The sequence below is a fragment of the Anopheles gambiae genome, chromosome 2 (genome assembly GCF_943734735.2).
Source record: "Anopheles gambiae chromosome 2, idAnoGambNW_F1_1, whole genome shotgun sequence".
Classification (NCBI taxonomy): Eukaryota; Metazoa; Arthropoda; class Insecta; order Diptera; family Culicidae; genus Anopheles; species Anopheles gambiae.
The window spans coordinates 95,832,002-95,846,897 of record NC_064601.1 but is presented as its reverse complement, the minus strand read 5'-3'; the positions used below and the strand labels follow the sequence as shown (position 1 = coordinate 95,846,897).

The 14,896-nt window shown below is 50.1% G+C and overlaps 1 protein-coding gene across 3 annotated transcripts in view; it reads left to right on the top strand.

Moving 5' to 3' along the window:
* Window positions 1–14,896, top strand: part of LOC1276788 (uncharacterized) — a 35,499-nt gene that overhangs the window by 19,611 nt on the left and 992 nt on the right. For 2 of the 3 annotated variants that reach the window (XM_061640871.1, XM_061640872.1), the window contains exons 2-3: window positions 13,317–14,165; window positions 14,246–14,882. In XM_061640871.1, the coding sequence (XP_061496855.1) occupies window positions 13,317–14,165; window positions 14,246–14,882 (1,486 nt within the window). Of the gene's footprint in view, window positions 1–8,653; window positions 8,747–13,316; window positions 14,166–14,245; window positions 14,883–14,896 lie in introns of those variants that run through there. The other variant, XM_061640873.1, reaches the window with a different exon arrangement.

Sequence of the window (14,896 nt, the reverse complement as noted above, 5' to 3'; positions counted from 1 at the left end):
TTTCACTAGCGCATCTGGCGGCGGCTGATCGAAGCATTTTGCCAAACAATTTGGAGCCGCTCCAGAAAATACGTTAATTTTCCATGTTTTTTACTTAAATCGGAGGAGAAAAGTTTTGTAAAACGTAGATACACATGTCTTGCACGCATTGCATCCATTTTTGCAATGGAAAACGATGGAAAAACTACTAAATTTTGAGATCCGGCAGGTCCATTCCCTCGATGACCAAAAAAAGCTTCCACCAGCCGCCGCCAGATGCGCTAGTGAAAATCAAAATTACGCTTCAATGTAGCCCGGCCTTAAAACTTCTGATTTCAATTCTAGAACTGATTCTGATTTCGGAACCAATTCCTAGACTCTGATTCTGACTCCGATTCCAATTCTGGGGCCAATTATGATTCTGATTCCAGAACTGATTGCGATTTTTAGGCCAATTCCGACTCCAGATCCAAATCCGGAATCGGAGTCAGCTACGAAATCTACTCCGGTATCGAATCTGGATTCGGAATCGGAGTCGGCTCCAGAACCGGAGTCGACTCCTGTATCGGAATCGGCTCTGAAATTGATTCCGATGGATCAGATTCCGAGCTCCCACCACTACACGGCACACATCATGCGTCATCACTCGGCCGGCCAGTGATCGTGCCGGATACAGTCGGATTGCCTGCGGGAACATAAATCAGACCGTAGAATAAGGTCAGCTGCTGCATTGAACCAGACGGCAAACAAAAAGTATGATCTTAAGAATGTCACTCTGAATGATATTTAAGCTCAATCTCTCGATATTAACTCTAAAAACACAGCACAGCATCGATTCACATTCCAGCACTACCACCTCTTTTCTTTTCGGTGCCATTCCCCCAACACCACAATGAAACATTTATCACGCGAGAGGAGATTTATCGTGGCCGAAGGGAAACGCGAAGCGCAAATCGTAAATTAATTTTTCAAAACATCTCCCACCGCAAAAGGGACGGCCGGAGGGTGGGGGATACTGGGGAGTAAAGGGCCGTGTGCGCCAGACAAAAGAATCGACAGCGCTGAAGTCGCGGCGTCTACGCTACTGCTCAAAAACCCAAACAAACCGAAGCGCACACGCTTCCCGCCGATGCTAGCGTTGAAGTCTTTCGTGTCGCGTTTTCTGTGTCAGTGGGTGAATGAAGCGCAGCATTTATATTTCCTTCTTTGGGGCGTGCTGGTTTGAATTTTTGGCTTTAAAGGGAGAGAGGGGCGGTTTCTTGCATGGTGACGATGAACTACGGCCGCATTGTATGCTTATTGTATGCTAAAGAGACGCACTTTTTTCGGGTTGACGTGTGGAAGCGCCAGCGCCTGTATGCCTTCACCACGACCACCATTGGAGTATGATATGGCCCGCCTTCAGAAGTGGCCTTCGAGGGTGAACTGAAGTGAGATAAAAAGATGAAAAAATGCTAATCGATGCAATTGAGGGCAAATACATACTTTTATCACCTTTTTTCTTTTACTGGAGGAGGTTGAAAAGATTGAAAAGATGGGCGTTCAAACACGGATGACACTGTGCAACGTTGGAGGACTTAATTTTATTAGGCAAAGCAAATGCCTTTTTAACCATTCTTGTACAGCCTGCCATTTGGTACAATCCTCACTCCAACCCATGTACTAACATTCCCATCACGATCTAACTCACCTCGGCGACGAACTGTTTTTATAATTGCCCCTCAACGCTGCCTAGTCAGAGAGAAGCATCAGGATTTGCGTGTCACAACCACTGTGACACCGCCGTTGACCTCTTGCTGAATAGCGTTTGCCAAAAGAATTCCCGCACGCCAAGGTGGTGCGGTTTTGGAGCGTCACACTTTGCTACCGAAAGGTTCAAGCCGGCGTTGCGACACACCGGCAGCGACACACTCCATAGTGACCTAATTCCTCCTGTGCGCAGTATCCTGAACCGTCAGGCCCCATTGTCTGTCAGTCATGCGAGTGCGCTGCGAACCGTGATCCCTGCTCGACGGCGGTCGGTATTTGTCAAGCGGTGTTCGTTGCAGCGCTTGCACGTTGAAGATGTCACCACACTTTCGGGATGGTTAGAGAGTACACGCCGAGTACACGCGCCGAGTGTAATAAAGTGATCCCTGCGCATGCGATCACTACAAGCCCGCCGTACCCGCCAAAAACGGCACCAGAACGATAATCGTAAAACAGAACGACTTTAAGCTGTGATGTAATAGCTGCGGCGATGTCGTACGGGCTAAAGTACGTGCGAGTATTGCCACAAGCCACAGGCTGTTGTAATCTTTGTTTGTGGATAAGGTGTACGAATAGGATCTGCCGATCGAATGACGCGGTTCGGTTAAAATGTTTAAAGGGTTTAATTAATTATTTTAAGCACATTCCAGGCGTTTGCGCAACAGTGTTTGCTATTCCTTAAACGACAAAATGCGCTACAAAACCGATATAGATCGCATCGATCTTCGTGCTTTGATCGTGCTTAGAACGCAATGAACCGTTGCTGCTGCTGCTGCTGTTGCTTGAACGTTCTAAAAGCAACTCCCAACCTTCAAATTCATGCTGCCGGTACAAGAACGAAAATTAATAGAACCTTTATATGCGGGCGCTCACAAAGAATTCCCGATGCTCAGAGCAACGATCGAACGATTCGAACGCAGTATCTCGCTAGTCGCAGGGAGCTCGGAGCTACCGATCAGGCCCGGGAAGGTCGGGGTCGCACTGCAATCGGCTGAGATTGATCGGTGAGATTAGCCCTGCTGCCACAACACTGCGCAGCCGACACCGAGCTCGCGCCGTATCTCGACGGTGTGGTTTCGAAGGCAGAATAGTTAATCACATCACGGACGGGCGGCAGTGTATCTACTGCCAGACAGTTGTCTTTTCTTACTTATAGAAGAGGCATTTCCGAAGGCTCTCTTTGAAGTAAAAATGCTTTTAAAAGACTCGTCATCTTATCCCAGTCACATGTACCAGTGACCTACTGGGTAAAAGCAAACGAAATGGTGAGGGAATGTCAGTCGGTTGCTATTCGACACTACACCAGCTTTTAAAGTGCCCTTCGTTCCCGGTGCCCGGCCGGATGATGCCGTATCATGTTACGCACCAGCACACCAAAATCTCCAACCAGCATGTTTTCTCATGCCTCTTTTAAAAAAAAGCGACCGTGCGAGAAGCTGTGTGCTCTCTCCCTGCACCGCGTTGCTTCTAATTACCATCGCAACGATAACTGGCCACCACTACCGACACCCCACCCGCCGTCCCAGCAGACATAACATCTCAAAACGGGAGGGCTCTTTTTGCTGACCTTGGCATAATTATGCAATCAGCTGTGCTGCTGTTGTTGTTGTTGAGAGAGACGAAATGGCCCGGCGCCATCCACACCTTGCACATCTCTGCATCGTCACTACACACAGCATCGTGGTGGAAGGAGCAGGAGGAGGAAGAGAAGGAGGTTATAAAGACCCCATCATCATCACACAAGGTAGCGGCTGCTACCGGTGAGAAAGATTATCGTCACAGCTTTAACACCGCTGCCCTGACCAGCCGATCGTACCACCGCCGAGATCACCTTTTTGTGGGCCCTCGCCCAAGTGTGCCACTTGTCCTCCCGATCTCCACTACGCGATCTTCACTTGACGGAACAAATTATCATGTTTTCTTTATGATCTTTTTACACTTGGTGCACGTCGCGGCGACGCGAAGCCACGGCGTACAATGACACTGAGCGGTGGTGAGTGCATTAGGCACAGCGTTTTGTGACAAACACATTGAAAAGGAAGCGTCATATTCTTTGTTTATGCCTGACACAAACGGGATGCTTTTATCCGGGCACAGATGGGAAGAATTGCTAAAAGAAATGCTTTTTTTCTTAGCGATAATTAGTGCCAAAAGCAGTACAAATTATCACCGAATAGTAAACAGCGTGAGGAGACACACATGGAGTGCGAGAAAAACACGCTCCTTTAGGACTTTGTTTAGTGCTTTAAACAACTAATTATGTACAATCATTTTGATTACACAGTCCCAAAACATTCGTTCTCAGCTATCTAACAGACACGTTCACATAGCGGGTTCCATTCAATTAACCTTTCGTCGTCTACCCTCTTTTCCTTCTCTCTTCCAGGTTAGTACCGGCGATTCGTGGTGGCGTTCATAATCGGTTTGAGTCGGATTTTCCACCTCCAACAATCTAACCCCAGTTTCTTCGTTTCGTCCAATGTCCGAGCGGCACAACCCTGAAATATCTTGCCATCCATGCCACTGGCCGGACAAACAGAGAGAGACAAATAAATTTCGATTTCGCCTGGGTTTGGGCCAGCAACAGATCGTTCTTAAACCTCGCTTTAATTCAATTACCATCGGCCGCGATCGGCACGCCGGTCGCCAGTGAAAACGCCACCATCATTGCCACCTGCGAGAATGCTCCTTTATGCAGCAGCCCCACGACAATGTGATGGATTGTCCCCGGGCCGGCATAAGATCCGGAGGAAATAACGATTTGTAACGATCACGTCCATGTGCGAGCGGGTGCCGATGGGGGGATTCGATCGGCCGAGCTAGCCACCGCACAACATTGAATAATTATTACTATTATTAGTGGCCGAAGGTTAGTGAGCCGGCAAGCCCCGGGATCAAGCCAGTTCCAGGGCCCTGGTTCGGGTTGCGAAGGGCCTGCTGGTTGTCCAATACGAATCGAACTGGAATCGAGTGGTATGCGATACGTTCGATCGGTAAGCCCCGGTGGTGTTGTTGTCTGCGGGTGTTGTGTTATGGCTAGTAGCAAGTGAATCCGGCGAAGATGTCCTTCGGGCAGGCACTACCGTACCAAAGCTACGCTACGCTACCGATCGGTTTGCTGCGGAGATGCCATAATTGAGTAGGTTAGTGATTATCACGAGCGGCACGAGCAGCGGCGAGTCCGGACGACACATAAATCGTGCCACACACAGCCACCTAGCCACGCGGTGGAATTCTTAATCCGCGCGCCCGCGTCAAAAAGTCGTCGGTGGCCGTTGTCGTCAGCATTTTCGCGGTCACAGTCCATTTTGGCCCGCTCCAGCCCGCTCCGCTCGAGCGCAGTCGAGCGAGCAAACGAGCTGTACGCGTCATTGACTCTCACCTTCGAAAGCACACGACCGATGCAACGGCACACACGGTGGCGAGTAGAAAGGGACAAGATGCGACCATGCACGCGTGTGCATGATGGATGCAGCTGCATTAGCATACCGGACCGAACCCAGCCGAGGCGCGCAGGAAGGAAGTTATGGGGGCTTATGGGAGTCATCTGCCTTTGCGCGGTGTCACTCACGCACGCCCACCTGTGCTCGGAGGCCATCGGGTTTCCCGCTTGCGCACTACTCACTGCGACACATTGCGTTTTGTACACCAATTTGTACCAGTGGGCCGTGTCAAGTGGACGACAAGCGGCGGAAAGGCGCTACACATTGTCCGCTATCAAAGGTTGTGGCGTTGACTTTAACATTTTCCCAAGCCGCATGGGGTCACCCCAAAAATACACCACAGATTGCTCAACAATCCCCCAGATCTCCCATGCAAAAGGTGACGCCGCTACATCCTTCTGCCTTGGGCTGGCGGCCCATAAAACTGCGCAAAGATTGAGGTTATCATCATCGTCACAAGTACACAAGTACACGCGAGTGACCTTCTGACATGAAAATGACGACAGTTTTGCGCTAGAAGAAGTCGTTCGCACCGCAGTCGACATGCTGCTGAGGGCTGAGGGAAATGGATCACCCCAAAAGCGAAATACTGAAAATCGCACCACCCGCTGGGCTAGGTGATCGCGGGACCGAAGAGATCGCTTGTGTTTTTTGCTTGCGCTTAGAGAATGCTGGGAAAACGAGCGCACACCGCTGTGCCAGCAATCGGTGTAGGAGGCTATTGAGGGAGGTTCCAAGGTTCAAATAAATTGGCAAACCTTCGCCCCCCGTCCTGCTCCATCGGTGGCTCACGATATCAAACCGATCAACAAACCAGAGAGCACATCGGTGTGCAGCAATTGCGAGGAATGAAGAATTTGTGCTGATCAACACTAAACAAACCAACACACACACACACACAAACAGGGACATGGAAGCGGTAACCAAGCAAAGCAATAGACTTTTATTTGCTCTGTTCAGTAAATGTGGTTCGCCTGGTGGTGCTCTTGGCGGTAGCATTTGAAAGGGATTTTTGAAGCACTACTCCGTTATCGTTCAGGTTTTGTGCTGTATTTGAGCTGTGTTGGATTTTATATACCTTTTTGTAAATGAAGATAAATACTGAGCTTACTTACTAATTTCCAACAAGGAAGGTTTGCTCCCTTCCCTTCACTATGCATATCTAAGCCGCTTGGGCAATAAATCTTCTCCTCTAATGTTTGTGCAAATGGCGTGCTATTTTTACTGGAACGCATCTCACACGGAGTGTCTCCCATCTACCCGGATGCATCCGTGCCATCAGCAGCTGCCATCGGGATTCAGGATCAAGAATCAAGGCGCGACGTAGCGTTGTTCGGGCGCCAATCTTAAGCCACAACGCGGACGCTAACTGTACGGGACGCAGCTCTTAACCTTCACATTCGTACGCTCGCCGCTTCCACTACCGTTTTGAAAGTGTTGCCACCGGTCGAAGTCTGTTGGAATATAGGCGCAGCGAGTTTGGAGCAGCAAGAAGCAGCGTATCAATCCTACTGCCTCGGTGGATGCGCTTCAACAAACATCGGACACTGTCTCTCGCTTGATCTTCTGTCGATTATCTCTTCTCTTTGAAGTAATTGATAATTCGCCTAAAAGAAAGATTTGTAACGAACCGGATCGTAACTGGAGAAAAATGGAGGAAACAAAATGTAATCGGGGAGGTTTTCGTTAAACTTGAATAGTCATCTACTGGCAAAGGTTACATAAATACACTAATTAAATGTATTATTTCATCGTGCACCACACACAGTCTAAACGAATATGTGTCCTTCCACAGTCCCTGTGTGTCTTTCGCTTCCTTAAACCCGCAATACGAAAGCAGGACACGCGAAACACGGACGACGACGCCAGATTATCTGAGGGGTTCGTTGTCTGGTGACACAATAACACCAAATTCACACACAAGGCATACCTTTTCATTCGTCACGCAGATTCCGATCGAACGAAGCTGCTTGCATAACGCTTCACATACACCGTCCACCTTCCCCCCTTTCTGCTTTCTGGGTCTGTTCGGAAAACAAATCTGCAAAACTGCCGCTCCGGCCCGGCCCGAGTTCGTTGTGTTCATTTTAACGCGCAAGAAACACAACCTGCTCCCTCTCGCTACTACTACACCCTGTCCAGCGAAACCACCGAACCCCCCCAAAAATATGTTGTTGTTGTTCCGATTCTTCTTTTTAACGATCGTACGTCCAAAAGAAATGACATTGAAAGTGTTGAACCAACCAACGAGCGTCACTTTTACTTTCGGCGTGTGAATGCTTTCGTCGTTCGAGGCGAGGCGTTGCGATTTTTGATTGTTTTGCTGTTGCTCTCCCTTACGATGGAGCAACTCGACGAGGAAAGGAAAGGAAGGATCGGTGAAGCTAGCTGCCCGGGAAAGGTTTAAATTTAATTTGCTTTTTCCGTTACGCAACCGTCATCGCCACATCCACGGGTAGAGGAGGCCACACGCTGCACTCTAATCGCGCATCTTGCATCGATCATCAAAGCGCGATGGATCGTTTTGATTGAGCGGTGTCCGAAGGGTGTGTGTGTGTGTGTGAAGACCTGGCTGCTTGTCTATGCCGTTTTGAAGGTTTTGTAGTTTGGGATGGTGTTTGACCAGCGGAGGGACGAGTTCATCGACCATTTGGACGGCAGCATTTCGCCATCGCCAGCGCGTTTGAGCGATAGCCTCGCGAGTAGGTCTCGAGGGCCACGATCAAGTCGGTAGCGATCAAGGTTAGCGATCAAGAAACCAGCCCCGACCAGGCAAAGACGCATTGCGCGTGCGCGCACACACACACACACACATACCAATTTGATAGGCGGAGTTGCATCAGCCAAGGAAATCCGCCCCGAAGATGATCGATATTTAATGGGAAGGTGATGGTGATGGTGATACATAGACCGCTTATTTATGATCGGTTCGTTTGTTCGGGTAAGTTCGAACATTCCTATGCTAATCGGCCAATATGTATGTTTTCATATGTTGGCAGGCATTCATGCAGGCATTGTTCAGAATGAAGTGTCAACTAATGGTAATCAATATTCAATTAACGCCCACGTAATCTAGCCCTAGCTTTGGTTGCTGACTAAGCTTTCATAGATTCAGCCGGTCAAACGAATCGTTCAAGGATTCCTCCGAATCGATTGATTGGAATTCAGCAAAACATCCTGCAGCAACCGCATACATTCCAACGCCACCACAACCATTGGTAGCGTTTGTTGAACTCTCTTCAGTTCTTGCTGCCTCGTATGACTCATTTGTTGGTCTTACAACACATTGAGTGTGCATCCAGCGGAGGAAAATCCACCAGGCCTCGTAGGCTCGCTGATCTGCATACAAACTACACGAGAACGAGGCGAGGCATGATTCATCCGGCAGAATGCACAAAACTAGTCCACCGGTACGCCCGCACGGTCAGTCGTTGCCCGTTAGTTCAGTGACCAAGGTGCCAGCCGCAGCCGCGCGTCCAAAATCGCGCTGGTGAAAGATTTAGGCCAGCCGCCAAGAACGAACGCGTTGGCGGATATTTTGTCGTCTCAATCGCGACACACCACACCCAAGAAAGGTAAAAGTTTGAAGTCCGAAATTAATACAACGTACTGGTTTTTGTCGGAGATAAACAAACGGGAGGAAGAACGCGAGAATTCGACAACACTGGCCTCGCTTCGTCGAAGGATGTGCGGTGGAGTCATCATCACGATCTGGAGTTGTTGTTGTTGTTCACCCGAACTATGTTGTTTGTTTCTCGTCTCAGCAGGCCGGGGGTGGTTTTAGGTTTAAAAATAACACACACCCAAAGTCGAATCACGTAGCGCCAAGGCAATTTAAAGAAGATCCAAGTATTCCTGAGCAACAGCAGCAACAGGTTTTCCCTCTGCCAATGGAACGCATTTACATGTGATTAGGTGCAAAAAAATACATTTCTACACACACACGGGGCTTCTTGCTCTTCGGCCGGCGTAGACTTGTCCGGAATTCTTGATGGCCATAAACAAAAAAACACCATCAGCCGACGATTCCTGGTCGGACAATGCCATCAGCCTCAAATCATATGAAAATGCTAATCGAATAACCCTCCAGATTTTTACGGCTTTCCTCTTACGGTACACAGCCAGCAGGGCCCAACGTTTGGAGAGAAACCACCTTCGCGGCTCGGTGACGTCGAAACAAAAACAGCCAACCAGCATTGATTGTGGGACCCCGGGAGAACCACAACCTGTTTCCGGGTGTTGTTATGTGTCTTTTCTTTAAAGCTGCGCTTTACGTTCATTCTCTTATCATATTCTTCTTCTTTTTAAAGTGACGTGATTTACTATCAACCATACTCCTCTACGTTGCTGAGGGGGAATCCTTTTTTGCGACGACATCTTCGCCCGGGGGATGCCGTTTTTTTTGTTTCTGGTTCGGTCACTACCTTTTGGGAGGAATGTTCGCGATCGTGCGGTTCGCGCTCTTTTCATGATTTTACTACTCACGCGGATCCGCAAACAATAATAGGATCCGTTCGATGATGCCTCCGGGGGCTCCCTCTCTCTCTCTCTAGAGATTCTGCCAAAGGGGCAAGGTCGTACAGCCCGTGGGGCGCTTTGTTGTTTGGCGCGATGACGGAAACCACCGGTCTGAAGATGGTCTGAACAGTTGCGTGCAAAAAAAAAAGAGGGGTGATTATGATACGCATCCGTGAAGGTTAATATTGTTTTATCACAACGCACAATAAAATAAATGGACACATGAAAGGTGGCCACTAGCACAAGGAAGCGAAATGAAAGGATCGTCGTGCCGCTACTTTTTTTCAGGATGCGTATCGAGCCCGTTCGATAAAGTGTGCGGTTCGTGTCGCTTATTCTCCAATCAAGCGAGTAGTGACGCCTGCGGCACTGTATGGAGCTTGGCAATTAAGCAGAATTAAAGCTTCATTTTTATGGCATCATTATTCATCGATTGTAGGGAAGCTTCGCTGCACGCCGGAGTGGTGGAGAGAGGGCATTGGCACAGGAAGAATATTCTGTAACAAAAAAAAAAGTATTACCATTATTAATATGTTCCTTTTGCGTTTGACCAGTATATGAGGGTTTTTTAAACGTTGAATTTAAATGTACCAACACAAAATCCCTACCCTTAACCGTTTATCACACTTTCGATTATCTCTGTTTATGGGCACTGGCTTCAAGAACGCTGTACGGCATGAAAGCAACAACATTAACAATAGCAACTTCCAAATGCTGTTAATAAGCGAAGTGTATCAATCAACAAACAGCCCAACCGCAAAATTAAATGCTCATCTTTAATGCATCAACCACATACCACCACACTGATTCTACACACACCACACACACACAGCACTTGCTGAATGGCACGAAGAACACGGGCGGACAATAAAGAGCGCGCTGTCGCCAAACCGTGACACTCTTGAGGCCGTGCTCGAGGTCATTCGATAGCACCGAGGCACCGCGCAGACAGCGAACCCCCGGCGGCCGGGCCGAGGAGTGTGCAATGCAAACCAGACTGAAGCGACTGACAGAGTATCGCTTGACAGTGGTGGTAGAAGCCTAGCAACGACCAAAAAAAACCCCGGCCTACTATGTTAACACAACACACGGAAGCGGGATTCATCGAGCGTAACCATATCGCCGTTTTGCTTTTATCGCATTTTCTGCCCAAAAGGAAAAACTCACTGAAAACCGATTCGATCAGCTGTCCTGTCCCGGGTGAGGTGAGTTACCCCCCTAAAAAAGCAGGATGGAATGGAGCAAATATTTAAAACTTATGTTAAAGAACACATGGCACGAGATAATGGACAACGAAGCAATAAACGAAAAAAGGTAGGACGCACTCATCCGGCTCCAAAGGCTTTTAGAGAAGTGGTTAAAATCGGTTAAAAAGGAAGGCGACTTTATTGATGGAACCATTGGGAAAGGATTTAATCATCTGGCAAACGGTTCCGCGGACATGAATGACAGCGGCGTCCTAAATGAAGAGTATTGACCCGGTCAGTACCGCTCAGTGCAAGCGCCCACATGTAGCCCGCGTACATACCCCCCTTGAATAAATGATCCAATAAATCAGACAAAGGGTAAAGAAAGGAATATCTCGAGAAGCAGAGAGACACAGAGAGCAAACTGAAAAGGGAGATATTCTCCGATCAGACCGCACCCAACAACTAATTACAACGCTCGACCAATGAACCCGGATTCTGGAGCAGGATCGCCGGGGCATCCGGGTCGTGCTAACCGGATCGAATGCGGCAGCCCAGTTTCCTTTTGGTCAGTTCATCATCATCATCCACACCTTCTAGAACACGGCCAGGGGGTAGAAAAAGTACCACCGAGCACACACTCTTGGTAACTGGTGTCATTCGAGCCGGAGGGGAGATCAAGATACCACCGACTGAACAGAAACTGAAGAAAAGCGCAGCTGGTGGTGGGCGATTCTGCTCTTTATGCTGTTGCTGCTGCTGCTGCTGCTGCTGCTGGGTGTCTGTGTGTTTCAGGTTCTCGCGTTTGCTGTGCCGAGGGATGTAGCGATCACACGAACGGTAACAGAAGCAATACAAAACGGATCCACTTTAGACGCACAGCGAAATCTTCCATCCGGAACTCGGCGCACGGCAAAGAAAAAGAGTCCACAGTCCGGCGCGTCCAATGAATCCAATCCATCAAGGTCGTTCATTAGCCACCCGTCCCCGAGCCTCTTCGATGGTAACATAGCTTCCAAAAATAAACTCCAGTAGCAGTAAAGCATTTAACAAGACCGAAAACAGTACCAAAGCGCAATGCCGAAGAATCAATAAGCCACCATTACCATTACCGCACCGACTGCGGGTGCGGGAGGACAGCGGAAACGCAGATAGACACCGTTGCTATGACGTCTGTGTCAAGTGCCCCCTCCCTCCCATGCTTCCGAACACGTTCATGGTGTGCTATGATCACCCCGCCATTAACCATGATCGGAAGTGACTTTCTTAGCGCCGTACAACCAGCAACGTGCTGTTGCAGCGGAAGTACACAATGTACAAAGAATACAACACGAACTGAACTGACTTTTGGTCGGTAAATAGTGGGTGAACTAAGACACATACACACACACACACCTACACTTCTCCAGGGGCGCTCCATTCTCTTTAGACGAGCGCCACCCGTTCACTTCTTGCGCGTTCACACACAGCAGCAGGAACACGGCGCGGTACGCCGAACGCGGAAGGGGACACATATCAAAGTGTGCGCACTGTGGCGCAGGAGTGTCAAGTAGAGCAAGATTCCGCTCAAAAGGGAAGGAAAACCACCGAACGCGGCGTACGAGCGTACGCGTAGCATTGCGCAATACACCGCGTGTCTCCCTAGGCGTACGCCAGACAGCAACATGCGGTATGGGAGAAGTTATTACTATGATTGCCACCGATATTGGAAACTGGACAGGAGAGATCCTTCCCTGCAATAGATACCTTGTTTACCCCCCAAAACAACCTCAGTTTAAAGCTATTAATTGTTTAATTTATCTTTGACCACGTTGGCGCGAGGAAGAAGTGGCGCGAAGGCGCATGAGTTACCGCAAAAACGCCGAACCCAAACCGTACCGTAAACATGTCGTCTTTGTGTGGTCGTCCGGCGGGTCGATTCGCAGGCAAGGTGTGTCCAGCCTCCGAAGTGACGATGTTACGCGAGATACAAATGCCTTCTTTTTTTCTTTGGTTAAGCCGGTTCACCGGACATTTGACTCGATGGGATTTGGCGCGCAGATTGCATGTCCCCCAGCCCGAGGGAAAGATACACACAGCGTTGCCAGGTAGTGGTGAGTCATCCGCAAGCCACCAAACTAATTTCCAATTGGGCACGACACGAGTCGTGGTTCAAATGGACAAGCCCGGGCAAACGGCTACGTGCCGATGTAAGCGTTCGCGGGAGCATTCGTGGAGCTTAGCGCAATAATAATGCCACAGCAGCAGCACGAGACAGTTGGTAAACAGGCAGGGTAGGGAAGGTTGTTTGCTTCCGATTGTTGACCATCGCCATCGTGCTGTGCTGTAAATATAGGGATTAGTTATTTTTATTAGTAAAATTCAATTACCACCGTGCTTTAGTATGCTCACTCTTTAAATTAACAACTCCCTTTTTTCTACCTTCTACCTCCACACACAGATGACCAACAGTTGGGAGGCTGCTCGGGCTTCACTAGGCTCCCTCTCTGGTAGCAGTAGTTCGGGCAATTCCAACATTACGCTGCGGCACGAGCCGCATCACCACACGAAACAGAAGCAATCGACGATGGCCAAGTATAATGCACCCTCGGGGCCCGTATCGCTTTCCGCCTTGATAGAAGCCGCTCCACCACCACCACCGGTCCCGCTAGAAGTGGCCAACAACGAGCCGTACGATTACTTCGACACCACCGTCAATGCCAATGCCATCGCGGAGCGGACCAACAGCTTGCGGCGGTTGCGAAGGGCCGGCTATGCTAATCGTAGCTTCATGTACCACGGGGAATATCCCCCGATCGCCGGGATGGTAGACGACGGGTACGATGACGATACGGGTGGTGGTGGTGGCGGTGGCGGTGGACGTCTTCCATACTACGTTGAGCCGACGTACCGTTCGCTCGAGTACGATCGCCGGCAGCGACGCCGGCACAGCGTGCATCAGCTGGCCAACTTTAACCCCTCGTCGAAGCTGGACGATCTGAGGCAGCGGTTCGACGAGTACAGCTCATCGGCCGCGGTGCCGAGGGGAGCGTACTACGGCTACTACACGCTCGATCGCCACAAGAGCCGACAGCCACGACCGTTGGGGCCGCCCAATGCACCACCACCACTGGCACCGGCCATCGCGTACGGGAAGGCGTTCTCCTTTGGGCAGAGCGCCGGACGGTACAGCGGGAGCCGATCGCTTGACCGCGTGCTAGTGGAGGAGGAACGGGCGGACAAGCGCAAGGGACCGAAGCGCGGTTCCCGCTCGTCGCAGGGTTCCACCGATAGTAATAATAGTACACATGTAAGTAATGTTTTGCTCTTTAGCTCGTAGCTCGCAGTCCGTCTAATGGTTGTGCTTTCTCGTTCCCCCCCCCTTCCCAGAGTGCATCATCCGGGTCGCTACTGCTGACGGTAGCAAACCTTGAGAACTTTGCCAAAATACATCGTAAAACCACTGCCGGCGGTGGCTCCAAGCTGGACGGTGCCGGCAGCAGCCGAACACTCGAACGATACCTCTCCTCGACGCTCGATCTGGTACCGCGCCCGCATCCCGGGACGCTTGGGCGGCGATCGCGCTACAACAGCAACATCCTGCTGCACCATCAAGAGGACGACGACGTTGACGTTCATCATCATCCGGCCGACCATGCGGCGATCGACTATCGCAAGGATGGGCATGCGATCGTACCGATCGATGAGATTTCCATCGACGAGGGCGAAACAGGTGGAGGAAGCGAACGGCAGCTACAGCTTGCCACTGTCGGAGGAGCGGGTGGTGGCGGCGGTGGGCCCAGTCTCGTGTCGCCGTTTCGTTCGCTGAAGGGCGGCAAGGTGGACCCGGACTCGGTGTCCGTTGCCAGCTCGACGCACTTCACGATGGTGAACGGGATCGGTGGACCGCAGCGCGTGATCAAGACCGGGATCTGCTCGAGCGGGGGCCACCAGATCACGGTACTGATCATTACGATGAGCATCATCTTCATGATCGGTATCTGTTCGGCTGTTTTCCTGCTCGAAAGTATGTGTCCGTTT